Source organism: Aethalodelphis obliquidens, unplaced genomic scaffold, assembly GCF_003676395.1.
Source record: "Aethalodelphis obliquidens isolate GAN/ISIS:26980383/991018 unplaced genomic scaffold, ASM367639v1 scaffold74, whole genome shotgun sequence".
NCBI classification, from domain to species: Eukaryota; Metazoa; Chordata; class Mammalia; order Artiodactyla; family Delphinidae; genus Aethalodelphis; species Aethalodelphis obliquidens.
This window is the reverse complement of record NW_020838018.1, coordinates 8300636-8321075: the sequence shown is the minus strand read 5'-3', so window position 1 is coordinate 8321075 and position 20440 is coordinate 8300636. Positions and strand designations below refer to the sequence as shown.

The following is a 20440-nucleotide window of genomic DNA, read 5'->3' as shown; positions in this document are numbered from 1 at the left end:
TGCCATGGAGCAACTAAGCCCAGGTGCCACAACTACTGAGCCTGTGCTCTAGAGCCCGAGTGCCACAACTACTGAGCCTGCGCGCCTAGAGCCCGTGCTCCGCAACAAAAGGCCACTGCAATGAGAAGCCCATGCACTGCAACGAAGAGTAGCCCCCGCCTGCCACAACTAGAGAAAGCTCATGTGCAGCAACAAAGACGCAACGCAGCCAAAAATTAATTAATTAATTTGAAAAAAAAGAATGGTCTCTCCAACCCCTCACCCACCAATGTGGGTGAGGCTCTTGAGGGTTTAACGTGAGAGACTATATCTGTAAGGTTAGCACTGTCAGCCTGCTGGAGGCCCTGGACTGTCATCCCAGCCGCTTATAAGACAGTTCTTGTCTTATAACCTTGGCCCTCCTTAGCTCCGGACTCTGAACTGGGTTTGGCGGGAGGGGAAGTGCAGCACGCATCTGAGCACTGGCTCCATCTTTGGGAAATCCAAAGTTAGGTCACTTAAAAGGAAATGGGTCCATGGACAAAGGGCCCTCCCTTTTTTTCAAGCAAAGGCAGGCCAAGGACAGACTCAGAGTATACCTCCCATGCAGAGGCTGACCAGCTGTGGAGGCTCTCAGCTTAAGCGCGGAGAACCTGGGCGTGCTCCAGCCAGCTACAGGAAGTGGGAAGGTGTGGCTTTGAGTCTCCAGAGTTTAATCCAGGGCAGATCTGAAAGGGAAGTGGTTTCGAGAAGGGTCTTTTATTCCCAGCACTCACTACCAAAAAACAAACAAACAAACAAAAATTTCTCCTAACACCCCAACCTTGATGGAAATAGCCTTTGTTCTCCACGGAAAAGTATAGGGTAGCATGCAGTTTCTCGCTTCCTTGCCAGAATTTGTTGTTGGAAAGGTCTCTAGGTCTTTTACTCTAAGGGGTGGCCAGGACTCCCCGGAGGAAGGGCAGATGGACAATCTCAGTGCCTGTGGATGGGCCCGTGGCCTCCCTCTTCCTTTCCTGGCATCCGTCGTGTTTGGGATGGAATTGTAGCCCTCTAACACCTGGCATCAGCTCCTCCAGACAGACTGGGCATCAAGGAATGGTTATGAAACTGGATTTGGAAGGTTCCCTGCCTGGATTCCCATCCTGGCCCTGCCACGTGTTGTCCGTGACCTTTAGCAAGTTCCTTACCCTCCCTGAGCCCTCATTTTCTCCTTTGTGAAGTGAGGATGATACTGGCTCCTATGTCATTGATGTAAGTATTATGCATCTTACATGAGGTAATGCACATGAAGCTCTTAGCACAGTGCCTGGCACGTGGTGAGCCCTCAGTAAATATTAACTGCATTATGAGACGATAGCTGATTTGACTCTTAATAAACCACCAAGGACCCAGCCTGTCCCCAGCAGCTGGATTCCCCAGTACAATGAAATGGTAGGCTGGGCCTTTGATCTCTCACGAGGAATAGAGTCCTTTGCTTCCTCAACTCCCCAGAGGCACTGAAGTCTATGTAGCAAGACCCTACCTCTTCGGAGTCTCCCTACCCTCCCCCGCACAAGCCCCCTCCTGGCCCCCAAACAGGCCGAGGCTGTGCAGTTGTCTCAGCATCTCTGGCAGCTGCCCCCGAACATGGGTGACGCACTCTATTTTTCCTGTCCAGGCACTCTCGGGGAGGGGAGCAGATGTGGCTGTCTGGGTTATTGGAAGTCGTGGCACCCCTGTCATGGGAAGAAAAGCTCATGTTATCTTCAGGGAGTTTCAGGAGATTTTTGGCTCAAGGCACCCAACCATCAGACACAAAGAAAGCATTGTGCGTTTGCCCTCCCCATTCTGCTGTGCCCAGGTTATTAACACAGATTCCAGTATTGTCAAGGCTTTGGCTGGAAGGGCGTGTTCTCTGCAGGGGCTGACCACTGGGGCTGAAATGGAAGGACAAACACTCCCCCACTTTCCAGTCCTAACCTTCTGCTTAGTCCCCTCCCGCTGCCCCAGCTCATGAAGGAGCTGGAGCATCTTGGTACGGCAAAGAGAAGCTGCACCTCCCTCTGCAACCGGCATGATGGAAGACTTCGCACATTGAAGCAAGGGTTTCCCTGGGTCTCGCACACACCTAGATTCCCAGCTAGGCAGGCGCTCTGGAAGGTCAAGGCAGATGGGAGTCCCTGCAGGTTGCGCCTTCACCTGAGAAGGGTTTTCACGTGCAAAGTGGAGGGACCCTTTGTAACAAACCAAAGGCAGGCTGCTCTCTACCCTGAGCCACCCTGGAAGAGGAGTTTCTCAGAAGGCACAAGGCTCGCTCTGCCTCAGATCCAATCTGGCTCCGCTTAGCCCCGGGATTAGAGCCTGGCCCTGCCTGCTGGCCTCCCTCTTCCCTTCACCATGAGTGTGAGTGGGTGGGAACTCAGCCCACTATTCACTTAACAACCACCGAGCTCCTGCCGTGTGGCAGCCTGACCTAGGCCCTGGGGACAAGCTGTGAGCAGCACGGCCCCTCCTGCAGCCCTGAGCCTCCGAGAATGCAGGGGTTGCTGAGGCAGTCTCTGTGCTTGACCCTCCCTGCACTGACCTCGCCAGCCTGACCCAGCCCACCCTGACCTGCCGACAGTCGTGCACATGTGTTTACACTTGCATTGTTGACTGGAGTCCAGTTGCCTTCTTGGCAAAGGCATCAAGCATCCAGAGATGTTCAGATCTTTTGTATTTGGCTCCTTCCCTCTGCACGGATATACCTTGGAATGAGACTCCAGTGTGTCCCTTGATCCCCTCAGCCGTTGTCTGAGGGCCTAGAATCCCGGTGCTGTGCCTCTCAGATCTTTCCCCTGGGGAGGAGAGAGACCTCAGGAGCAGTGAGCTGTGGAAGCAACGCCAGCTGGCTACCGACAAAAGAGGTGAAGCGTTCTTGACCTTCTCTTAGGCTGTCAGATGGCCTTGAGCTGGGAGAGCAGAAGACTCAAGCTCCCACCCCGACACACTTCTCCGCTTCCAGCGCGAGACCCTGAGTTTCTCCTCAGCCAGTTGGAAACCTGCGGTCCTTCTCTGTGCAAGTCCCAGCAGTGGCAGCCCGGGAGACCAGGTGTTCCCTGACATCCCACACAGCACGCTGGGGATTGCGCAAGAGAGCGAGGGGAGCCTGGCCCTCGCCTCCCTTCTCGCCCACCCACCCCCAGGGTACCTGCCCTCTGCTCTTGGTCTTCAGGAGAGCTGGACCCTGGCCAGGGCATCCTTAATTTCAACTTCATCTTTTCGGCAGAAAAAATACTTGTGCGACGTAAAGACTCAGCTCAGCTGTCACATCCTACAAAGTAAGAAAGGAGACGTGTCCAGTGGAGGGAGGCCCCTCTGTGGCCCCAGGCACAGGGCCCAGGCTTTACCCCACCTGCCAGCTGACTGAGTGCTCTGTGCCAGAGGGTCACAGACCAGTCTGCTTCCTCAGACCCCCGGTCCTCTCACCACCCCAGTGGAGGGGAGCAGGGAGACCCCGTGTGTAAGCCGGGCGCTGTGCTCTGTGCTCTACACGTACTGCTCGTTAATCCTCCAAACAAGCCAGCAAGGCTGATGCTGTCAGCCCACTGCCTTGTCAGCCACCTGAGATTCCCATGGGCTGAGACCAAGTGAAGCTATCTCATTTTATTAGAAAAGAAACCGAGGCTCAAAATGTTGGAAATGTTTCTAAAGCTCCTCATCTAGTATCAGAGTTCATATCTTCTGTCTGCTTGCTCCCCTCCACCGCCTTCCCCCGGGCGCTGTTGAAAAAAGGACTAGACGAACTTCAGTGCGGACTCCAAAGGGCAGGGCGAGGCCCATTTGCTCCAGAACAAATCTCCCATCCACGGTCACACCAGCAGCTGTTCAGACCTTCAGCTAAGACTCTGATTCCTGTCCAGCTACAAATCCCCCGACTTAGGTAGCACTTTAAACTTTTATCAGGCACATGCACTTTAGCGGGAGTGAACTGTGAATTTTTTCTTGAGAGGATCTTTTGGTGGGTCATACAAAAGGTGATGATGAAAACGTTGGGTTCCCAGATGGAGAAGAAGTGGGTCTGTTGAAAAGAGAGGAAAAGACTGTAGGGCAGAAGGCTAGGGCACCCGTGATTGATTGATGGATTTCGCTGCACCACATGGCTTTGGGATCTTAGTTCTGGGACCAAGGATTGAACCTGGGCCCTCGTCTGTTAGAATGCGGAGTCCTAACCACTGGACTGACAGGGAATTCCCAGTGATGAGTTTTACTTCACAACTTTGTAGAAGGTCCCAGATGTTAGGATCATAATGTAAGGGGAAGACCATGTGTTTCCGCTTCTGAGTTTTACAGTTCAAATGAGGAAGGTGAGCCGTCTCCATGCAAGACAGCCCCATTGTCAAGCCCTGGGGTCGGATGCTAAGTAGGGTCTCTGCGTCAGGCCTCACTGGGCCCTTCCTTGCCCTCCATGGGGCTCCCCACAGCCCCCCGTCACGTGTGTGTTTGTTCTTTTGATCTCCCGACCAGGGCCCGTGTCTGTTTTGGGTTTTTTTTATTATTTATTTTTGGCTGCGTTGGATCTTCATTGCTGCGCGCAGGCTTTCTCTAGTTGCGACGAGCGGGGGCTACTCTTCGTTGTGGTGCATGCGCTCCTCATTGTGGTGGCTTCTCTTGTTGTGGAGCACGGGCTCTAAGTGCGCAGGCTTCAGTAGTTGTGGCACGCGGGCTCAGTAGTTGTGGCTCACGGGCTTAGTTGCTTCGAGGCACTTGGGATCTTCCCGGACCAGGGCTCAAACCGTGTCCCCTGCATTGGCAGGTGGACTCTAAACCACTGCACCACCAGGGAAGCCCCCGTGTCTGTTTTATTCACCAGTGTATCCCTGGCACCTGGCAGAATGCACTACACTTAATTGGTGCTCAATAAATGTTTGTGGGATTAATGAATGCAGTTTAAAAAAAAAAAAAGGCCTGGATTAGGAGTCTGAATTCTAGCCCTGCTTTGCCACACACTAGCTCTGTGTCCTGATGTAAATCACTTCCCCCCTCTGGGTGGCGTTCTCATTTATCTCGTGAAATAATTGGCCTGAATAATGTTCTGCCAGTCTACGACTGTCAAATTTACCTTAATCCAAACATGGAGCATGAGGCCAACGGGGTTTTAGAAGACTCCTGGTGAGGCACAGCGGGGCTTTGATGATCACTGCAAATTCACACTCCTTCACCTCCAACCTGTGATAGCCAGGATTTACGGCTCTCCCTGGCAGGAGTCTCGGGGCAGCCGCCAGGAAGGTGCTCTCATAGGTCATGGCTTTAGTTCATCAGCCAGAGCTTTTCCCCCTTAGGTAGAATGACGGTAAAGGGCGCAGGCCTGGGAACCAGGCCTCCTGGCCCGTGTTCAGACCCCAGGCCTGCCGCTTACTAGTGGTGTGACCTTGCTCAGGTGACTCCCCCTCTGTCCCGGTGACCTCAGTGCGGTGAGGGCCGTCAGCACACCTGCCTGCCAGGTGAGTGATGGAGGAGAAGCCGGTCACGGGAGCGTGTGGTGCCTCAACAAGGCATGCAGGGAGCTGTTCGGCCTCCTTGGAAGAAGACAAAGCAGAGGCGGGGGCTCCGTCCTCCTATCGGCCCTCAGACATCAGGACTCCGCAGACCACTCTCCTGCGACCGTTGCCTGGGCCCCACTTTACAGATGGGGAGATTCAGGCTCTAGAAGTGCAAGTGACTCTCCTGGCTTCACCTGCCCTGTAGGCCGAAGAACTGGGGTCAGGGCGCATACCCACTCGGTCTAAATATCAGGGAAATCTGATGACTCGTCCAGAATTTAGAGAGCCTTGCCTGAGTCGATAATCGTATCTGTGATGGCTGCATCCCAGCGCACAGAGCGGGGATACCAGGTCTTTCTCGATCCACCCTGAACGCAGCAGGTTCTGGACCTGTGAGGAAACCAGGACCGGGAGGGGAGGGGAGCCGTTCCAGCCCCAGAGCTGCTGAGCGGCAGGGACAGGACCGGACTCCAACCCGCCCGCTTTCCTCCGTGCCCTGCCTCTTCCCCGATGATGAGTTTCCATCACACTCTGAGCCCCTTACCCAGACCCCGCAGGGGAGGGGAGGGAGCACAGCCCAGCCTCGCTCCCTGAGGTGGAAGAACAGAGCCAGCCGGGATCCGCTGGTACCTGCCTGGCTGGCCCGTCTGGGAGGGGCGTCCTTTGACCTAAGTCAAACACTTAATTAATTTGGGAACACAGGACTTCTGTCATGAACGGTGTGCTGGTGCTTGTGTGGACTGGATGGTGGTGTTTTCTGCAGAAGGGGTGCGGGGAGGGCGTGGAGGGAGTTTTGTAGGTGACAGATTTTCTCCAGCCTGCTGTCATTCCTCCAGTGATTGAGTTGTCGCTTCCCTTACAGGTGGAAAGAGACTTTGAAAGGGAGTATGGAAAACTCCAGCAGTGAGTGTCAACCCCCAGAAGGGAGGGCAGGGAGGGGGCTGCTCCGAGAAGGAAAAGAGCCTTCTGCCCGGGCTGCCTCGTCCGCTCACCCTGGGAGCTGAGGGCAGCTCAGTTCACACCTGCCAGAAATTCTCCCCCGGGGTGGTGGCTCTGTGACAGTCGTTAACTCAGCCTTTGGGTGCCTCGCGCCAAGCTCGCGGTGGCCCTTCAGTCAGTGGGGACATCCGCGCAGAGCAGGCCCTTCCTCCTCCTGGCAGGCGACCTGAGTGTCGCGTGGGGCTCGGCTCAGGGGGACGGGCAGAACGGGGGCAGAAGCAGGTGGGTGATGCCAGGTCCCCAGGCCCGTGTCCCTGCCTTGCAGGCTGGAGGAGCAGACCAAGCGGCTGCAGAAGGACATGAAGAAGAGCACGGACGCCGACCTGGGTAGGCGGCCCGTCCCCCGTTCCCGGCCTGGATGGGGGAGGGGCAGAGGTGGACACCCTCCTCGCTCAGTCCCTTTGGGGCTGGCTTAGAAGGAAGTGCCCTTAGTAGGTGCCCCGCAGATGTCCCTGAGAAGTGGCTTGCGGTCACCCTTCACTTAGCAGATCACCACTCCCTGCTTTCCGTGGGGCGGCAGCAGCCACCACTGGCGGGTGGAGGGCAGCTCCCGTGGTCTGTGCCCCAGAGCCTCCGGCCAGTGCTCCTCCAGAGGATGGGGGCGTCGTGGGGGGGTCTGGCCATGACCACCCCTGCTTCTGACCCCGGCGTCTCCAGACTGTGTGTGTAGCAAGCCACGGGTCTGATTTTCAGTCTGTCCGTTATCTGTTTTGTAGTTAGCTCTGAGTTGCCTGGGTTCCATCTTTCGTTGTGGCTCCCGCTGTCTTTCTAGTAGGGAAATGCTGTGGCCTGTGCTTCTCTTCCTTCCTGCTTTTCCACACAGCTGCACTCTCAGAGCGTGAACGGAAAGGACAGAACGTCAGGGATCTATGAACTGGAGTCTGGCTGTAGAGAGTGTAGGTTTTTAACAAAGAAATCAGGACAAATGGGTGACCCCTGGCACCTAGGATTTCTGGCTGCTTCTGGCCCGAGTCAGACGTGGAGTCTGGGCAGCGGAAGCCCTCCTGAAACAGTGGCGCCCTCACCCACCCCAAAGCCTGCATCCCCCAGTCCAGGCCAGAGAGCCTCGCACACTGTTGGCTGAGGCATCAGAGTCAGTGAGGGCCTGCTGCAGTGTGGGTCGCCCGGCCCACCCCAGGACTCTCTGATTCATCAGGTCTGGGTGAGGCTTAGGGACCCCACTTTGAGAACCACTGCTCCACACGGTCGGGGGGAATCAAATTACACCTTTCCTGGTCTTGGAAACTCCTGAGCTGCTGCCTGGACAGGATCTCACATCCAAAGCTGTGGGTCCAAAATAAGACCAAGTAGGCGTGACCAGACCCTGCCAGGTCCTCGTCGACCCCTGCACTCCCAGGTTGTGTCAGGGCTCTAGAGACCCACGTGCGGTCCAGGACTCCTGGGCTCCCTAAGGTACGAAGCCCGCCAGCCTCCTGGTTTGTGCTGGGCTGACCATGCCCCTCCCCTGTCACTGTAGAGGTAGAGCAAGGGATGTGAGCTGCTGCAGAGGAGAGTGGAGGCCACGGCACCCTGCTGTGTTCACACAGGCCGGCAATGTCTCGGGGTGGGGCTCCCAGACGAAGGGCCGCCCCACAGACTCTCACCGTTCATTGACTTCAGATGGTTCTAGCAAAGAGACATTGGCGTGAAGATGTGGAGGCGTTAGGAAAGAAAAGGAAAATTGGGAAGAAAGTCTTCCCTCCCAACCCCTGACTTTTGGGGGTTTTCCCTCAACTATTAAAAAAAAATTAGGGGAAGAAATTTTTCAAAAACATTTCCAGGGCTTCCCTGGTGGCGCAGTGGTTGAGAGACCGCCTGCCGATGCAGGGGACGCGGGTTCGTGCCCTGGTCCGGGAAGATCCCATATGCCGCGGAGCGGCTGGGACCGTGAGTCCTGGCCGCTGGGCCTGCGCGTCCGGAGCCTGTGCTCCGCAACGGGAGAGACCACGGCAATGAGAGGCCTGCGTACCGCAAAAAAAAAAAAAAAGAAAAGAAAAAAAAAAAAAACATTTCCAGTTTTGTCCTCGTTTTCTATCTTTTAATTACGCAGTCTGTGACCATTTCATAATCCAATCAAATGACACGTGAGTTTGCTCCTAAGCCTACAAAGTCACTTTACTTTTTTTTAAGAGGGTTTTTGCCTCCGTTGCTTCAACATCTCTGGGAAGTTTACATTTCTAGTCTTCTCTCATATTTTGCCCTTTTGCTAGGGGGCTGCAGCACACCCCCAGATTCAAGAGAAATCAAGGTATATAACACTTAGTAGTGTGCTCTGGTTTCACTGGCAGCATTTTTTTTTTCTTCACGGTTTATGCAATAATGGTGTGTGTTACAGTTAATAGCACCTTAAATTTAATGACATAAAATAAGAAATAGATCAAAAACACGTTTTCCCGTGAGCCCCTGAAACTAGTACAGACACTGTGGGGCAAGCAAGGCCCTTCTCCAGCCTTTCCTGCCCCTCTAGGATTTCGTTTCCTGGTAACGGAGGCCTGAAAACTCTCACGGGACCAAGAACTCCAAAGCTGCCAACAGGTTGCCTCGCCATACCAAATCCGGCCTAGTTTTGTCAATAAAGTTTTATTGGAACACACCCATTCTTTGGGTGTCATCTATGGCAAAGTTGAGTTATTGAAAGCCTAAAATCTTATCTCTAGCTGTACAGTAGGTTTGCCTCTCTGGTGTAGATACCATGCTACTCTTTCTGTGAGGGAGCCCCAAACCAAGCTTCACATCCAAACCGCCTGGAGATTTTTTTTTTTTTAATGCATATTCCTGGATTCCAGGCTTACTGAAATAAATCTTTGGAGCTAGAAATACATACTTCTTACAGCTTCCCGCCCAAATGATTCTGTTATAATCCAGAGTTTGGAAAGTAAGTCATTGCAACAGGTAAATCTGCTCAAAAGAATTACCCAGAGCAGTATCAGGAATGCACATTACACCATAAGGACTGGTGTCTTGTGCCTCTGGGGTACTGTGTAGTTTATGGCCTGTGGCCATGGATGGAGGTCGTCCGGATGCAGGCCTCTGGCCCCAAGGACGACAGGGAGTCCTGAGGACAAGACCTTGAAGCATGCCCTGTCATTGGTTCACTGAGCTTTGACTTCTTACAGCCATGTCCAAGTCCGCTGTGAAGATATCCTTGGACTTGCTCTCCAATCCCCTCTGCGAGCAAGACCAGGACTTTCTGAACATGGTGACAGCCCTGGACACGGCCATGAAGCGGATGGATGCCTTCAACCAGGAAAAGGTGACTGGGGTCTTGGTCTCCCCCTCCTCGAAGCTTCTTTCTGGGCGGAGTGCTGCATGGAGTCCTTATCGGGGCTTGGTCTCCTCTCTGGACACCTGAGTGTCCCAGCCCTGTGAGCTCTCCCCTGGCCACCCTGCCCCCGCACCGGCTGCTTCCCGTAGCTCCCACTAGCTCACATCACTCACATGGGGCCACGAGGGAGACTCAGGCCGGCTCTGCCCACCCACGCCTGTAGCCCCTCAGACTTGCCCGCCCAGCCTCCTCACTGAGCAAGGCCATCATCGGCTTCACAGAATGAGAACTGACCCGGGACAAGGCCGGTGCGCCTTGTCACCCTTCAGGCTCCCCGGTTGTCATCTCTGCCTCACTCCAGCGGCAGTTAGGGGTGTCTCCCTGCCTGGGGCTCTCGGGGTACCCCTGTCCTGCTCCCTTTCTCTTCTCAGGAACTTGGAGGCTCCCCCTTTTGGGAAGAGTCTGGCTTCCCCCCAGTTTTTGTTTTTGTTTTTTATAATTTTGGCTGCGTCGGGTCTTCGTTGCTGTGCACGGGCTTTCTCTAGTTGTGGAGAGCGAGGGGCCACTCTTCGTTGCGGTGCGTGGGCTTCTCATTGCAGTGGCTTCTCTTGTTGTGGAGCACGGGCTCTATGCACGTGGGCCTCAGTCGTTGTGGCATGTGAGCTCAGTAGTTGTGGCTTGCAAGCTCTAGAGCACAGGCTCAGTAGTTGTGACACATGGGCTTAGTTGCTCCGCGGCATGTGGGATCTTCCCGGGCCAGGGCTCAAACCTGTGTCCCCTGCATTGGCGGGCAGATTCTTAACCCCTGCACCACCAGGGAAGCCCTGGCTTCCCCCCAATTTTGACGCCATCGGGTTTTTCTTTTGACAGGTGAACCAGATACAAAAGACTGTGATTGAACCCTTAAAAAAGTGAGTAAAGGTCATCGGGGGGACCACAGGCCTGAGGGCAGTTACTGGACAGGCAGGTCAACCAGCCACTTGGGGACCTAATATTGTTTCTGGCAGCCTGTCCCCAGACTCACACGGGGTGGACAGGAACCTCCAGGGGACACCAGCTCCCTGATCTGTGGCCCTGGGGTTGACACTCCGGTAGCTCCAGAGCACCTGCCTGGCCAGGCATGCTCAGTGGTGGCAGGGCCTGTCTGATCCTCCACAGTGGCCGGCTGGCGCTTCTGTGGTCATTCTGCCATTGTCCCTTTGTTTCTGACCGAGAACCAGTGGGACCAGAGCTTGTGGAGTTAAGCTAGCAGAGATCTTGGCCGGGCCTCCACGGAGATGAGTGAGGCCTTTCATCTCGCTCGGCCGGGTTGGGGGAAGCAGCTGCCTGCCGCACGTGGCTTTTGAAGCGGTGGGAGGGGTGGGGGGTGGCCGCACACGGGAAAGGGCGCTGCAGCGGGGTCCCGCCTGGGAAGGTCTCCCGATTCATGACCTGCCAGGGTCAGAAATTCTTCTGTGAGACTCATCTTCTGTCCAGCAGGCTCTGGTCAGTGATCAGACAGGCCTATTCCCCGGGTCCCCTAGGGGGGTGGCGCTGGGCGGGAGACAGGCAGGAACATTGCCTTGAAGCTCCCGAATCACTTCATCTTCCTCCCTGGCCTCTCCCAGCTCGGCTCCGGCCTAGAGAGGCTCCCGCTCCAGCCCAGCAGCTGCACTTTATTACCTCTTCTGTGGTGGTCCCTGGCAGTTGCCTCACCAGGGCCTGGGTAATGAGGCTGTGCTAATTACCATGAGGCCTGGATCAGGGCCTGGAGGACGATGGAGAGAGCAGGTTTTGATCCTGTGACCCCTGGCGTTCAGGTTGTTGAGCTCTTGTTCCCTGTTCAGGTCCAAGGGGTGGGGTTAGGCAAAGCTCTTTCTAAGCTGGGCTGTCTGGAGGCTTAGCCGTGGAGGGCAGGCAGAACCTGGCCCACAGGGATTCCTCCCCGCTCCTGCCCCGGGCCCCTGTCCCCAGCCCCTGCTCGGCCCCAGGTCGCAGTGTCATGTGAGGAGCAGGGTGCTGGGCAGGCCAGTAGCTCAGGAGGGAGCGTCGGAAAGAGCTCCGCTGCTTGTAGCTCTGTGACCCCGTCTCCAGGCCTGAGGGTTCAGAACTGGGTGGGAAGGACCCCTGGCTGAGCTGACCGTGCCCACGGGGGTCCCAGGGGCTGCCACGGAGGCTGCCGTGCACACCTATGGCTGGCAGAGCTAGGCAGGGGACACCGGCCCAGAGAACTGGGGACTGACTTCCGCCTTGCTTTCACCACCACCGAGGCGGGCCTGAAATCTGATGCCTGGCTTCTGGAGCCAAATGGAGAGAAATCGTGGCTGCTTCCCACCACTCCAGCCGTGCGCCACCTGCCAGGAAGGTGGGTGAGTGGCCGAGGGGGTGGCCACCATCTCCGCAGCAGATCCGCTGACCTCTGCCCAAGCCCCCCAGGCCTGCCTGCCTGCCTGCCCGGCTGGCTTCTTTGTATCCCGTGGCCGACATGCGATCTCCCCCAACCACATAAACCCGGCACTGCCTGTTGCCGCCTCTTGCCAGGAGAGAAGCTCCCAGGGACCCCAGCACCGGAAACAGGAAGCTGCAGCTTTCCTGTCCTCTGATGAGGAACATCGCCACATGGCCACCCCGCCGCCCCCGGCCTCCCCCCAGGGGGCTCGGCCTCTAATCCCCCAGTCTCTGGGCCGTGTTCACAGGGTGGGATGGGGATGCTTTCAATTTCCCTTTCCTGGTGGGTGGAAGATCCCGGCTGTGTGGGCACAGATTGAGGAATGGCAGGCATGCCCCACCTCCCAGCCAGCCTCCCTCCCTCCCCCTTTCCCTCCGCCTCTTGATGCCTCTTCACCCCACGCTTACCATTTGCTGCCCCACCTTAGGACAGGCAAGAAATGGGCAGAGCTTCAGGAGCGCCTGGGGTAGGCCCAGCCCTGTCCTCCCTTCTCTGCGATTCAAACTTTAGGAGCTTAGGATGTAGCGTAGAAGCCATGCGGCATCCCCCGAGAAACGGACCAGAATGATAACTGCCGAGGCGGGGCAGTGCATTGGAGTGGGGAGAGCCCTGGACAGGACAGGCCTGTGCCTCCAAGTCTCTTCCCCTTCTGCGGAAGCAGGAACGGAGCTGAACTCTCAAAATGGCAGAGCCGGGCACTCCCCTGAGCGGAGAGGGAGGTATCGTGGGCTGGAGTGGCGCTGTATGTGGAGGGCAGAGTCCCTCCTGGGGTTCTAGCCCAGGGACTCCCATGTGCCCCTCACCACTAATTATCAGGGGGACGCCGGGCAGTGAGCAGAGAGGCTCTGGGCCCGCAGCCTTGCTCCTTCGTGGCAGCCCCATAAAAGTGCAGGCTTGGTGCCCCAGGGAGAGCTGGATCACCCCATCCTTGTCAGGTCAAGTCAGCAGGTACCCTGTCAGGTCCCAGGGGCATGTCTGGAAGGGGCCCGGGCTCTGGGGACCAGCCTATGCTTGTCCTTGCCTCCCTGCAGCTTCCCTGCCCTGACGAGAAGGTAGGGGCAGCACTAAAACACCCCACACGAGGAGGGGTGTCTGCTGCCAGGAGCCCCTTTCCCCGAACAGCACCCTGGTGTTTATACCCCCCGGCACGTGGAGCTGGCAGAGTTCTTCCTGTTACTTCTAAGCGGAAAACGAGGCGGTGTGGCCCCAGTGGGGCAGTGACCTGAGCCAGGGATTACAGAGTTCGGTCCCCACCCCCCCTTTTGTCAGCTACCTCCGATTACAGTGTCTGATCTCCCCTGCCTGACCTTAGCTTCCCTGCTTTACTGTGAGAAGGGCGTGACACCTACCCGGGCGGTCCGAGGCCCAGGGCCCAAGGAGTCACGTCCCTCGTCCCTCGGCAGCGGCGGACATCAAGCTGAGCCCTCCGCGGCCTCTGGGTTCAGCTAAGGGTGCCGTCTGCCGTGGGAGGTGGAAGTCAGCGTGCTGACCAAAGTTTCCCTCGGGCCTCACAGAGCAGCCGCTTCCTCCCCCCAGAGGATACGTGGCCTTGCTTCCGGAAGGCTGAAGGTAGTGTCCTGTGGACACACCCGTCCCCTGAGGTTGCCTGGAAATCAGTCAGCCCTGGATCCACGCCTTCTCCCCCTGGCTCAGGAGCTGCCCTGGGGCTGGATTTCTACACCCTCTGTAGGCCAGCCCAGTCCCAGCATGTTGTAGTCAGCCTTGTTGTATCCGACCCTGGCCCTGGAGATAAAGCCCAGTGGACTTTATGGGGGGAAGAGGGTTGTGAGCACTGGCCCAAGTGCTGCCGGGGTCAGAGTATCGAGAGCTGCTTGACCACCCGCGGATGACGCCCGTGCCGCACATTCCTTCCTTACTCGTGCCACCCTCCTCCCCGAGGACGTGGGGTGCAGGGGGAGGTGGCGTGGCGGCTTCCCAGGCCCAGGTGCACCTGCTCCCCCGAGCCACATGCCTCTCCGCCGGCGAGGGAGAGGGGCTCACCTGGCGTCCGAGACCCCGTCGTAGCACTGCCTGAGGCAAAAGCAGTGAAGTGAGTCCAGCTCCCCCAGAGGGTCTCAGCCGTCCCAGGCGTGTTCAGCCCTACCCCAGGGGGACCTTGTGTCCTGGGCGTGGCTGGTCCAGTTTGCAGAGCACCAAGTAGGCCTGCGTCTTCTGCCCGGCAGAGCAGTCATTCAGGGGTTGATTGCAGTGTAGAGGGGCCTGCGACTGAGGATTCGGAGAGGATTCGGAGAAGCGTGGGTGGTCTGGCCCACGTTAGCATCTCCAGCTACGTGGTGAGCCCATTACGGACACCCAGAGAGTGAGAAGAATCCGCTTTAGTGGCCTTTCTATCTGTTTCATCAAACTCTGCTGCCTGGGCCTATAGCTTTGTTTGGGGCACTATGCGTCAGTCAAGTGTCTATCCTCTGTTCCCTGGCAGAGGTATTCATTACTCTTATGTCACGTGGACTCTTGATTTGTTGAGGCTTTTTCCTGCCCCATCTTTCATCTTCTCTGAGTTGCTCTGGGAAGAACCGACTCTGCTTCTGGTCCTGGGTCTCCCTCTGTGTGCTTCGCAACCCCCCCGAATAACCACTGCACCGTCACCTCGGCTTGAGGCCGGGGCTCCACCGGCCACTCGGGCTCCCAGCTGCGAGATAGACGCTCCAGCCCCTCAGGCTTTGTGTTCAAGGAAGCTGCCCCATCTTCTGTCCAGTTCCAGAAAACCTGCTTGCAGGCTGGCCTGGCCTCCTCCCACACTCATTAGTCAAGGAGAATGCAGCATTCCTGCCTGGGATGCGGTCCTGCCCTGGGTCCACCCCAAGACTGTGTTGCCCTTCCCAGTCAAAGAAGATCCTAGTTACAAAGATTATGCCCATGGTGCCAAAAATGCCAGAGCCTCTGCTACTGCTCTTTCTGAACAGCCACCCTAGCACTGCCCTGTGGTTCTTGTAGTCCTGGTGGGGCAGGAAAAGCTCCTGCAGTCGTCTTCCTCAAACATTTGGTTTGACAGTTTGGCTGTTTCAACAGTAGAGCATGAGGATTCCTGTTTTTCCGGCAGAGTTGGTAGAAAAGGCTGGGAGTAGCTTGTCATCATTTAATAGGAGTAGAGTCGATTTACAAGGTTGTCTTAGTTTTGGGTGTACAGCAAAGTGATTCCGTTTTTTATATATAGTTATAGATATACATGTATATATATGTATATATACAGGTGTGTATACATGTATATGTACATGTGTATGTGTGTATATATATTTTTCAGATTCTTTTCTGTTATAGATGATTATAAGATATTGAATATAGTTCCCTGTGCTATATAGTAGGACCTTGTTGTTCATCTGTTTTATATATAGCAGTGTGTATCTGTTAATCCCAAACTCCTAATTTATCATTTATCCCTCCCCCGCCTTTCCCCTTTGGTGACCGCAAGTTTGTTTTCTATGTCTGTGAGTCTGTTTCTATTTTGTAAATAAGTTCATTTGTGTCATATTTTAGATTCTACATATAAGCGATATCATATGATACTTGTCTTTCTATGTCTGGCTTACTTCACTTAGTGTCATAATCTCTAGGTCCATCCATCTTGCTGCAAATGGCATCACTTCACTTGTTGTTAATGGCTGAGTAATATGGGAGTAGATTTCGGTTGCAGGTCTGTCACCTGCTGTTGGCAGCATGAGGTGGTAGGGAGGTGCCAGAGGGAGAGCTGGGACACTTGAGTTATCTGCTGGACTGTCACTACCTAATTGTGACCTTGGACAAGTCATGTCATCTCCCTGGTCTCAGTTTTTTCACTTTTCTAATGGAAGATGTTGGACAGAAGCTTGATCTCCCAGCTTTTCTGATACCGCCCTCAGAGCAGCTGCCCTTGGCCTAGCTCCTGGAGCACCCCTGGGTCTGGGCCCACTCCCAAGGGGTGCTGTCTCCATCTGCTCAAATGGCTTCCTGAGCTCTGTCCACCCCTGTTCCTCCGTGATTGTCCAGAGAGCTCTCCTGGCTCTGCTAGCTCATCTGTCTTTTGTTTCTTCCGAGATGCCTGATGCTAATTAATAGAACCTGAATCTTTTTGTACCAGGTCAACAGCATGGAGGAGCTGTACCAGGTCAGCTCCTCCATGCTGCAGCATAGGTCTCTGAAACGCGGGGTGGGGGCTAAAGGGCAGTGGCAGCATCAGTGGCATCATGCATTCATGACCTGCTGAGTCTTACCCAGGTCGGTGGAGTGGCCCTTACCCTGTCTTCCTTGCCCTGGCCTTACCCCAAGGCGACATTCTCAGCCTGTGCCCCACCAAGGCCAGGGCCCCATCTATCTCGTTCACAGCAAGATCCCCAAGACCTAGAACAGAGTCTGGCGCTTGGTAGGCGCTCGATGCATATTTTTGAATGAGTGGTGAGCTGCCAGCCTGCAGCTCCAAGAACAGCCCGTCTCCAACCCACTGTGGCCGGCAGGTTTGGCAGTGTCTTCCCGAGCCTCAACATGGCCGTGAAACGGCGGGAGCAGGCCTTGCAGGACTACAGGAGGTTGCAGGCCAAGGTGGAGAAGTACGAGGAGAAGGAGAAGACAGGGCCGGTGCTGGCCAAACTCCACCAGGTACCGGGGAGAAGGGGCTGGGGCTGGACAGGGGGCCACGTGGTTCCTCCTTCACCCAGGGACAGGAGGCCAAGTTCCTCCTTCACCCAGGGACCAAGACACCGGATGTCCTGACTCCCCCCACCACCACCATACACACACACACAGCACCTCCACCACCCCCCGTGCCCCACTCAGGAAGCTGGATGAGCCAGCAAGAGCTGTGCCACCCAGAGTCTTGCTCCTCAGGCCCGAGAAGAGCTTCGGCCCGTGCGGGATGACTTTGAGGCCAAGAACAAGCAGCTCCTGGATGAGATGCCGCGGTTCTACAACAGCCGACTGGACTACTTCCAGCCCAGCTTTGAGTCCCTGATCCGAGCACAGGTGAGGCCGCTGCCACCCCGCATGATGGCCCAACACTTCTTCCCTCGGGAGGCAGTCGCGGGCTTTGGAGACCCATCTCATGCCAGCCCCGCCCTGCTCCCCACACCGGAAGCGGGGCTCAGTCACTCTCTGCCCCCAGCCCTGCCCCCGAGGGAGGAATGCAGGGCGCCCCCGGTTGTTGGCTGGAATTCCCGTTTCGGTCTCTCCGTTGCTCTTTGGTTAATCCCAACTTTCACATGAGGTCCCTTGTCGTCCAAGAGTTCTTCGCTGAAGTTCTCTCTCTCCACGAGCAGCAAGAGGAAACCAGGCCGCACCTCCAGCGCCTCACCCTGATGGGCAGGTCGCTTGCCTGGCGGGCCCAGGTCAGGGACAGGGGCCACAGGTGAAGGCCTTTTTCCGAGGACCCTGCACCCCCTCCCCTCCCTAGTTAGTCCTTCTCTTTTGGTGGAAGACTAGGGGGTGTCTCGACTTTTAGCAACCCTTGGAGGGGTCCCTAAACCCCGGCGAGAGCCATGCGCAGGGCCCCCGCCTGGGCGCCAGGCCGTGGTGCATCTTCCAGCGGAAAGGCGCTCGGGTTGGGCGCGGGTGGATGTGCACCATGGTAGCACCGGGCCCGAGACCCCATGCCTCGGGCTACTCAACGTGTGGCTCCTGCCCTCCTTCCCCTCCCCACGTCCTTCAAGCCCTTGGCAGGGAGTGTTCTCCCCATCTGTAACAGAGAGAAGGTTGAGGTGCCGAAACCAAGGGGTCTTCTCCACGTGGGAAACACCCTCGCCTCCCGCCCGCCAGGTGACTGCAGGTGCTCAGCACTCGGCCACCTTCCCCACCAGGTAACAAAGCTGAAGGCTCAACATGTCCCCGTCTGCCTCCAGCCCGCCTCGCCGCTGGGCCTGAGTGTCTGGCGCCCTCCAGTGGGCACTCTCGTTCTTACACAGTCCACAATCACAGATACCCAGGAAAAGCCTGGTTCCTGCCTCCCAGCCTGTGTCTTCAGAGAACACCAAACCCCATGGGAATCATGGGATCCGGACACTTGGGATCAGGACCCCTGAGCAGGTTTAATGTTGGATCCGGGACTTGTTAGTGACCGTGTCCTTAGGGGCTCAGGGAAAATGAGGCAGAGAGCTACGTGCATAGGGACGTGGAAGGTTCCCATGCTTGCCCCGAGAGCACAGCCCCTGGAGGTGCGGGCTTCCTTTCAGCAGCTTGGCCTGGGCCGGGGACGGTGTGTTTCAGGAGACCTGTGACTTCCCTGTCCTGTGCCGCTGCCCCCTCCACCCTGTTGCTCACAGGAGACAGCTCCAGGCTGCCCAGGTTGGGAGCCAGGGATACCCTGTAACCAGGCAGCAGGGTGGCGGAGGGTTGTTTACTGCCTCGTCAGCGCCAGCCTCCCCCTCCAGCGGCTGCTGCTGCCATTAGTCACTGGAGAAGTGAGCATTCCTAGTGACTCAGCCTGCGCAGTGCGCCTCAGGGCAGGGAGCTGGGGCGGGGGGGGGGGGCATCCCGCTCCCCCCTCCAGCGCTAGCCCGGGCCCTGTCCCCTCAGGTGACAACCCTGTTTGGAGACCTGGATTTAGATCCCCCTCAGCCCAGCTGTGCGAGTGTGGAAGACACGGCCTGGCCTTGCCAGTAATGGCACTCCAGGTCGCTAGAGAAGGAGAGTTCCTTCTCCCCAGAGACAACTTGGGGCTGGAGATGGTAACACGTAGGGGCGTTTGAGTGGTGTGGCACACCTTCTTGAAAGTACGTGACTTCATTTGGTTGTGAGGTGGAGACTGAGGCAGAAATGGTCCTTGCCCTCCTCCCCTGGGCCTGCTCAGCTCTCAGCCATCTGAGGGCTGCCCATGGGTCCCCCCCATTCCTCGGCCTGCCCCCGCCTGGTTCCTGTGCGCCTCTCCCATCCCACCTCTGGTGCCTGTGCAGAGGGAAACGTGGAAGTGAGCCTGGCCTCTGGGCCCTGCTTTCCTGGCTCTGCAGCTAAGGCAGTGATTGGCGGTGGGATGAGCTGGGAAGGGACGGAGGCTAGAACCGTGTCCCCTCTCTCACCTTTACTTCTAAGGCTGGCCCAGGGCTTTGGGAGCTGCTGTGCCCTCTCCCATGGATGAGAGCTTCTCCTAGCTTCTGTAAAGCAGTTAGCCCCTGGTCACAGGGCCTGACTCACTGGCGCCCCCAGGACCCGCCGAGGACCCACCCACACCCCCCAGCCCTCCCCCCTCAGCTGCCTGGAGAGCTCGGAGGCAGAGCACCACCCCCCACCCCCACCCTCGCCTCACCAAGGACCCGTCGCTCCCTCTGCCACCCAGGCAGTGGGCAGTGAATGCTCCTGAAGGACCCGGGGCTGTGGTTGCCACACAGCTCAAGGGGAGGGGCGGTGGTGGAGGGAGAGTGGAGTCGAGACCTGCGCTCCACTTCCCACAGGCTCCGGCCCTCCGCCCACCCACCCGCCGTGCCCCGGGGGGCTGGTACCCTGGGAGCCCCCACCGCCCACCTCCTCCTGTTCCCACCCCAGGTTGTGTACTACTCGGAAATGCACAAGATTTTCGGAGACCTGACCCAGCAGCTTGCCCAGCCCGGCCGTCCTGATGAGCAGCGGGAGCGGGAGAACGAGGCCAGACTGAGCGAGCTCAGAGCCCTCTCCATCGTGGCCGATGACTGAGCCCGGCCCTCGGAAGTCTCTGAAACACCAGTCGGCCTCTCTAGCTTACGTACGCTTCACGAGCTCAGGCTCGGGCATCGGGGAGCAAAGGGCCCTTGCCTGGGAGAAGGATGGGGATACCGGCAGCTCCCACTGCACCACCCCAGCCCTTGGAATGAGCCTGGAACCAGGAACCCCGAGCAGGCTCTCACCTCCCCACTCGTAGCAAGAACCCACCGACAGGTAAGCAGTGTAGACTGTCTTAGGCCCTAAAGAACCGTCCAAAGTGCATCCTGGCCTAGGGCCAGAGCCTGGGCTCTTGTCTGCTCCCTTGAAGTCTTAGCCTGGCTTGCACGGTTGGGATCACTTCTACCTCCAAAAGGGCCACCCTGGGGAGTCACCCACCCTTGCTGCCTTTTCACCTCAGACTCGCCTGTTCTGGGAGAGGCCTCGACACTGCCCTGGGCAATGTGAAAGCCACGGTCTCCCGGCCGCAACAGGCCCCTCACCCCAGCCTCTCGGCAAGACAGCGGCCGGCTCTGCCCACTTCTAGACTTTGGGTCAACTGCAGGGCAGAGCCCCGTCTTGCAGCTTCCCTAGGAAGCTGGGACTCAACGCGTGTCAACAGCCTACCCCACAGAATGTCACAGACCGAGTCACAGGCCTCAAAGCAACAAC

At 57.1% G+C, this 20440-nt stretch overlaps 1 protein-coding gene across 6 annotated transcripts in view; it reads left to right on the top strand.

Moving 5' to 3' along the window:
• Positions 1-20425, top strand: part of BIN3 (bridging integrator 3) — a 44254-nt gene extending 23829 nt beyond the window's left edge. For 2 of the 6 annotated variants that reach the window (XM_027092089.1, XM_027092091.1), the window contains exons 3-8: positions 6346-6386; positions 6748-6809; positions 9599-9735; positions 10618-10658; positions 16624-16765; positions 16994-17408. In XM_027092089.1, coding sequence (XP_026947890.1) covers positions 6346-6386; positions 6748-6809; positions 9599-9735; positions 10618-10658; positions 16624-16765; positions 16994-17368 — 798 coding nt within the window. In that variant the 3' untranslated portion in view covers positions 17369-17408. The other 4 variants (XR_003429800.1, XM_027092090.1, XM_027092093.1 and 1 more) reach the window with 4 other exon arrangements.
• Positions 20426-20440: the final 15 nt, after the last annotated feature.